Here is a 7,939-nt window from a genome sequence, read left to right as displayed (position 1 = left end):
GTGGTCAAGAATTATAACTGTGATATCAAGGAGTTTCCCAATCAGAGATGCCATCAGAAAGTGATGGCTTTCACATTGGGAAGACAAAGCCACTTTTTTTCTTGAAGGTTGCAAGAAGGGCTATTGGGATATCGGTGTAACGCTATGTAATGGACACATCAATATAATAGAGCAGGGGATCACCAACATTTTCCATTTTTAGGTGAGTTTGACCCAGCGCAGGGGAAAACTAGGTTGATACCCAAACCAGGTGACTACTACCACTTTTCATCAGTGCTGCTTTTTTTTGCTGCCCAGCTGCAGTACAGCACAGCAGAGAGTAAGAAAAGGCCTCTGTTACCAAGAGACCTTCCTCCACAGGGTGGATACAATGGTGTCATGGGCTCTAGATTGCCAACTGCTGTCCAGACAAAACTGATAAGGTCAAAATGAAATATTTTGGGACTGTTTTGGTTCATGAAAAGATAAAATAAATCCCAAGCTGGGGTTTGAGAAAGTTTGATATTTTTAAATTTAACTCATGATGGGATCATAGTTTCTGGCCATAGGAACATCCATGAAGAGAGCGAATTCCAAACACCATAAATCTTCTAGCTGCTGGACTCCAACCAAACTCTGTCAGTAAGTTAGCATGGAGGCTGAAGGACAGAGATACCTATTGTCAGATCAGGCTCTGGCATCTGTCAGGTTTGAATCAAGAGAAATCAGGTCCATGAATGAGTCTCTGATCTCTTGATGCTCCTTGTGGAGCCTGCCTGGCATTGGCTGTACATGGCATGAGGCTGCAAAGGGATGTATGCTTCATGTGGTACCTGTGCCAGGCGAGCCCTGTGTACTAGACTGGGGGGTTGTCTGCATTGGGCCCATTGACCCACCCTGCACGCAGGATCCAGTGTGCACAGTCAGCTACACGTCTGCCCCACTGGGCAGTTTTTACTGTGGGACTGCCATGACTGCTCAGTCCCAAAGGGGCATGGAACATTTCAAACCCTACAGTGCAGTAGCAATGAGGTAATGCTCAGGAGCTCATAGCTACTGCATAGTAGTGGCAGCATCATGGTTAGGGCCTGCCAACACTATGTTGCCACAGGGATGAACAACATTGCCGTAACTCATCGCTACGCTGACCTAGAATCTCGTATAGACAAACCTACCCTGGTGCAAATGCAACATGCCATGAACGACACGTGCCCCCTGGAAGCTGTGGGAGAACGGCGACTGCCTGCAGGCAGCAGTGATAGCAGCAAATTGGGAGATCCTGCAGGTAGCCATGCTAGTGTCAGCGGCAGGGCAGGGGGAGTGGCAAGTAGTGACCACCCGCAGACATCATTAGCCATGTTGGCAGCGGCCAGTGGTGATCAGTGACTGCCCGGAGATACTGTTGGCAGTGTTGACAGTCAGGGGCAGAGGGGCACTCGATGAACCGCCAATCTCAGGAGGTCCACATGCTCCCATGTACATCCCCTATGCATTGCCAATGCCATATGTAATCTGCACCCCCAGTGACCTGCTGTGGGTAACATGTGCTGCAGGCTGGCCCCTCACATCTTATGCTGCGCACGGTGCTGGGGCTGTTTCGTGCTGTGTGTGGTATGCAGGGCTAGAGCTGTACACTTGGTGCAAGCACCAGATGTAGCCAGTCCACCATGCACGTTGCATGCAGTGCCTCCACTACACCACCCTTGTGGGCTTGATGTGGCATATGGGGTCCATCTATGTCTGACACCGCTGGGTTCAAGGGAAGCTGGTGGTGTAAGAAATGAGGGGAGCTGGGACCTGGGATGTATATAACTCAAGGGAAAGTGGTGTGAAGGGCTGTCAAATTCATGACAGTAGATTCAGAACCATGACTCTGCTAATGATTGCTGAGCTAATATTTTGTCAACGTGATGCCTTGCAACGGAGCTTGTTTGTCTGAGTTATGGAATATATTAATTATATTTAAAATTATTTCTTTTGCACCTTACAACCTGACTTTCATTCTCATGTTATTGTCTCATGCAAAACTGCATAGAACTAACCCAATTGCAACTTGGTGCCTCCCTGCATGCTGAGGTACCCAGGCTGGCTAACTGGGACAACAGAGCCAGATAGAGAAGCTCAGGGCCTTCTCAGAGATCCCATGACTTGTGTTGTGAGGGAGATTAAATCAGAGCACAGCTCTGCTGTTCTGCTAACATCTGTACAGCTCAGACTGTTTACATCTGGGCTTTTCCTTCTGAGCTGTGCAGGACTCCAGGGAACGAGGCCCATGAGCCTTTGGAAGAAAAGAACTGAAAAATTACCATCTTGCTTCACTCCTTTTCTACAAGGGAGGGTTGAGGTCAGCTGCACACTCAGAAACCTGTTTGGATTTACTCCAGTCACTCGGTGACAGAGGGAGCAGAGAAAGACCTCTGAGTTAGCTGTGCTTCTGGGGATCTAGACTAGTGGTTGGTGCAGAGGAGATCTGAGAGATCAACTGGACAAGACCAAAGGATCTCGGCAGGGGAAGCCTGAATATGACACAAGATCAGGACATTTCCACAAAAACAAGTTCAGTAAAATTTCTGTATCAGTGAAGTGTCACGTCTAAGGAAGATGCAGAGGACAATTAAAAACATTAAAGTTGGGAAACCTGGCTCCATAAATCATACTGCATTTTATGAATAATAGATTCAAAGCTACAAGAGTGAATGAAGAATATTTTATTGTTTTTGCTATTAATTCAGATAAAGTTATACAGCTTAGTGGGAGTTGAATGGAGGGTGGGGTGGGAATAGGACTGCTAAGGAAGTCAAATTTTATATATCTTTTATATCACATGTATTTGGTTCCAGCATACGTTTTCTAGGTCAGATGGATAAAATTATAGACTTTTGGATTTAAATAAATAAAAAAATAAATAAACAAAAATCCTGATTCGTGGCTGGGCTAACATTTTCTTCTCTTTCTAAATGGAATATCAAAATATTTTATTTTATGTAGGGTCTTGCCATGGTAAAATAGTTTATTAAAACAAATTTTTCCATGAGGCAAAAATTGGAATATTTACATTCTTACCATGAAATTTGGAGACATTATTGATGGGAATATCAAAGCCACTGAGTTTGTTACTCTCCTCCTTACCATTGCCCTTGTTCTAGTGTACCCAGGACTTGCACGGTTCCCTGGGAAGGAAGATGCCCAACTGGACCACTGTAACCGAGTTCCTCCTCCTGGGCTTCTCTGACACTCGGGAGCTGCAGATCTTACACTTTGTCATCTTTCTCGCAGCATACCTGGCAGCTCTGGTGGGGAACTTGCTTGTTATCACTGTTGTAACTACAGACCACCACCTCCAGAGCCCCATGTACTACTTTTTGGTTAATTTGTCCATCCTTGACCTTGGATCCAACTCCGTCATCGGCCCTACCTCCATGGCCAATTTCCTCTCAAACACCAGGACGATTTCCGATGCTGGATGCGTCCCAGGTCACTCTATTATTCCGCTTTGGTTCAGCCAATGTTGCCTTCCTTACCATCATGGCATAAGACCAGTACGTTCCCATCTGCCAACCACTGCATTATGAGATAATAATGAACAGGAGAGCTTGTGTCGAGATGTATGCCCGTGCTTGGGTTGCTGGTGCCATCAACTCTGCACTGCACACTGGGAACACCTTTTGTATCCCCTTCTGCCACTCAAACATCATCAACCAGTTCTCCTGTGAAGTTCCCCAGGTACTTAAGCTCTCCTGCTCTGACACATACCGCAGAGAGCTCATAGCTCTTGCCTTCAGTGTGTGTTTAGCTTTAGGCTGTTTTGTTTTCATCGTTGTGTCGTATGTTCAGGTCTTCACCCCAGTGTGGAAAATCCCCTTGGAGCAGGGCTGGCAGAAGCCTTCTCCACCTGCATTCCTCACCTTACTGTGGTCTCCCCTTTTATTTCCACTGCTGGCATTGCCCACAGAAAGCCCATCTCCGTCTCCCCGGCCCTTCTGGATCTCCTGGCAGCTGTACTGTATTGTGTGGTGCCTCCATTGATGAATCCGGTCACCTACAGCATGAGGAACAGGGAGATCCAAGCTGCCCTGAGGAAACTGCTCCAAAGGTTTTGAGGAAACTACCCCAGAAATAATAGGTCTATCATTCTTTCATGTCTTCACTTTACTTATATGTATATTTGTGCTGAATTGTTTTCATACTATCATGTGAAACCTGCTAATAAAAATGAAGGTGGTAGGCTAAATGTTGTAGCATTGTAAGGACAATGATTCTTTATGCAGCTAATTTTGCATTAACACGATTGAAGTGGAAAAAGTAGTGATTCATGCATCAATGTTTCTTTGTCCCACCTAAAATAAATCTCACCAGTTGCAAGGTCATAGAATGAAAGAAAATCCTAGAAATTATGTTTGGAAGGGACCTCTGGGTGGGGGCGGGGCATGGTTTGTCGGTCTGCGGCTACTTCCGGTCTGGCAGCTTACCATGCTCCAGACCGTCAGCCGCAGCCCAGGGATTGAGAACCCCTGATCTAGTCAAAGTCCCAAAATAATGAAGAGTTGTAGAACTGATTTTACTAATTGATATAATTATTTGAATGACAGAATACATAGGTAAATATCCTGCTGAGGTGAAACTGGGATGAACTGCAAGTGCTTTGTAGGATAAGCATAGATATAGATAGATTGGAAAGCTGGGCTAAAACAGCAGGGCGAGTTGTAAAGAAATAAATGAAAGGAGCTGCACCTAGGAAAGAATCATCAAAAGCCAAAATACAGGGTGGATTATAAATGCCGGGGTGACAGCAGTGTTCAACAGGATCTGGGGTGTCTGGTGGACTACAGACTCAACATGAGGCAGCAACCTGATGTAGCTGCAGAAAACTGAATGCAGCTTGTGGCTGCCACAACAGAGGTATTAAATTAAAACATGGGAGGTGACAGTGGCCAGTCTATATGGTGCTGGATAGGCTTCGTCTGAAGTATTTTGAGAAGTTCTGGGCTCCATGTTTTAAGAAGGACCATGGAGAAGTTAGAAGTTCAGAAATGGGTGACAAGAACAATAAGAGGGTGGGAAGGCAAGTCATGCAGGGAGAGGTTAAGAGCATTAGGCATATTAGCTTGCAGAAAAGACAATTAAGGGGCAGATCAGAACAGTCTCCAAATATCTGAAAACCTGCCACGATGAAGAGAGTGAACAGCTATTCATTCTTGCTACATAGGGAAGGATATCTAGCTTCAGATTACAGCCAAGTAGATGTAGATTAGACTTTGGGGAAAAAAAAGCACCCTTGTTTTTAGAATAGCGAGGAAGTGGAATAGACTCCCCAGGGAAGTTGTGGAGTCTCCGTCACTGGAGATTTTCAAAAAGAGGCTGGATAGGCACTCATCAGGGATGGTTTAGGAGTGCCATTCCTTTAGGGGGTTAGACCACATGACCCTGGGAGGTGCCTTCTAACCCTTTGACATTACTTATTATATATATATATATATATATATATATATTGTAAAGTCGCCCATGACAACTGTCGCCCATGACAACCGTCGCCAACTTCACAATAATATATTGTGAAGTCGCCCATGACAACTGAGTCCCTGGCACCCAGCCTCTCTGTTGGTTCTCGAGAGAAGTCCACATCCAGCTCCTCCGCTTGGTTCGGGGGCCTGTAGCAAATGCCGCCGGTTAGGTTTCTCTCACCTGACACCTGCCCAGTAGCTTGAGCCAGGGTGCTCCAAGCTGTTTCTCTTTGGAGCCAGTGTCAGTCTCCGGAGAGGAGTCCCACTCTCTCACATCAAGAGCTACCCCTCCACCTTTTCTCCCTGCCGTGCAGGAGGCAGCCCTCTATGGCTACGCTCTGATCCTGCGAGGAGTCCCGCCAGGTCTCCGTGATCGCCCCAGGCCATACTGCCACTAGCTTGTTCTCTGTGCGCCTGGCATTGATGTGTGGGCAGCTGAGGCCCCCAGCTGACACCCTCGATTACCTGAGATGCCATGGGAGAACTGTTTGGTTCACATTTTCAAAACCAGTTAATCTTTGTGTCCTCCATGCAGGAGCTTTCCTGGGTGCTGGTCCCCAGCCACGTTCCACATGGAGTTTCCCCGTCCTTTGTCAGAGTCACTGTAAAGCCCTGTCTCAGCCAGGGTGGTCAATGGGTCACCCTGGCTGAGAACAGGGCCTTCCTTATCTCTCCTAGGAGTCCTCTCTCTCTTAAGTACGTACAGGGGTCAAAGAAAGCAGACCCCTCGTGGTCACACCACTGTTGGAGGCGTCTGTTGACTTCCACACAGCCGTCCCTCCTGGCTCCGTGGCCTGCAGCAGGGAGCACAGAACAGAAAATGACTTGAACCCCCAGTCCCTCGAGCCCAGCCCCCAGGGCCCTTCAGTACTCATGTCCCGGTCAGGGTTACCCCTGGCCGCATCGTCCACGCCCACGCAGACAAGGAACATGGGGTAATAGTCAGAGGGATGGACGAGCCTGAGGATCCTCTCGGATGCAGGCCCCAGGGAGCCAGCAGACCTCTCAGGCTATGGGGTCCAGAGGGCAGATAGGTTCCTCCGTACCTCTCTGGAGAGAGTCCCCCACTGCCACTGACCGGCATCTCCTCCTAGGAGCGGGGATACTTACCTCCTGAATACTTACCTCCTCCTCTGGTGTCTCTGTCAGAGTCTCCTCTTGCACCACCAGGGGTGTGTACCTGTTGTGCGGTGCCAGGGGAGGAGCAACCCTAGCTCTGCATGACCCGGACATGGAGACGACTATTTTCCAGGGAGCTCGGGGAGGGGCTTTGTGGCCAGCTCCTCCCCCGTTCCCCTGGAGTAGGGCTTGGCGGTAGTTGTGGCTGTAATCTTTGTGGGCCCTGATGGCATGCACCTGGCACACCTCCTCCTCGAGCTCAATGCACTCAGCCCTCCAGGGACTCCACCAAGACACACATCCCACAAGGATGTGCTTCTGTGCTCAGGTATCGGCTGCCCCCGTGGTCTAGGGCCTGTCTGGGTGGAGGTCTCAGTGTTAAGAAGCTGATGCTGGCAGGCATGGTGGGTCGCTGCCATGGCCGCAAGCTACTTCTCATACTTACCTGGTCTCAGGAGCTTCTGTTTAGGCCTCTGGGCTCAGGTTGCTTGCTTGGCCCAGCCCTCCAGGTGCCTTGTGTGCGCCCCTCCATGCAAGCTCCCACACAAACTGCTGCGCCTTTGTCAGACTGCACCAGTTCACACGCTCTGTTCACACGCTCTGTTCCAGTCCCGGGGCTCAGCTAAGTAGAGACCCAGGGGAGGGGGCAGGGTTCCCCTCCTCGGGCTCCACTCAACCAGTGCATCCCACCCAGCACAGCCCCATACGCACACTCACTCAAACCCCTGCAAGCACCCCTGCACTCACCTGCCTGCTCTGTCGGCCCAGCTTTTACCTCCCGGCCTTCCGCTGGGGGGTCCGGGTCCAGGTCTTTGGCTCCCAGGGGTGCAACGGGCACAAACCTGTGCATCTCTGCCGGGAAGCAGGCTCAAGAGCAAGTTCTCTGCTGTGTGACAGCCAGCTGTTTCAGAGCACACGTGATGAACAAGAAGCAGCTTCTGCTTTCTCGTCTAATCTAGCTCTCCGGGACTGCTGACATGTTACGGTGGCCGGGACAACAATAACCTGATCGACGCTTCTAATCTCTGGAAGGGCGGAACCTCTAAAGGCAAGTCTCAATGTCATGTTCACTCTCACTGCCTGTCTCTCGCTGCGGTCCGTGGGGCCCCGCTCTCTCCCTCGTGCTAGGGATGACACTGGACGACAAGGAAACATCTCCGCTGTCAGAAATGAGAACGGTCTCCTAATTGACTACGGCTGCTGGTGGCTCCCAGTGGGGAGGCAGCCGCACCGTGTGGTCCGGTGTTCGAAAAGCATCCCATACCTATCGACATAAGAAAATGCTCAGCATGTACGAGCTCTGGTGAACAGTTGTGAGACATGTTTCTCATGAATCCTGT

General features: G+C 49.3%; 1 protein-coding gene across 1 annotated transcript in view; it reads right to left on the bottom strand.

Annotated features, from left to right (window-relative positions):
• LOC112548894 overlaps positions 1 to 6,713 on the bottom strand; it is a 28,281-nt gene extending 21,568 nt beyond the window's left edge. Inside the window, exons 1-4 of the mRNA XM_025195669.1 lie at positions 6,606 to 6,713; positions 6,373 to 6,490; positions 6,185 to 6,274; positions 3,885 to 4,018 (exon numbers count right to left, since the gene is read on the bottom strand). Of these exons, the coding sequence (XP_025051454.1) occupies positions 3,885 to 4,018; positions 6,185 to 6,274; positions 6,373 to 6,490; positions 6,606 to 6,713 (450 nt within the window). The remainder of the gene's footprint in view (positions 1 to 3,884; positions 4,019 to 6,184; positions 6,275 to 6,372; positions 6,491 to 6,605) is intronic.
• Between the last annotated feature and the right edge of the window lie 1,226 nt (positions 6,714 to 7,939).

This window comes from Alligator sinensis, unplaced genomic scaffold (assembly GCF_000455745.1).
Source record: "Alligator sinensis unplaced genomic scaffold, ASM45574v1 scaffold1882_1, whole genome shotgun sequence".
Classification (NCBI taxonomy): Eukaryota; Metazoa; Chordata; order Crocodylia; family Alligatoridae; genus Alligator; species Alligator sinensis.
Note: the sequence above shows the minus strand (reverse complement) of the source record. Positions and strands in the feature narration are given on the sequence as shown.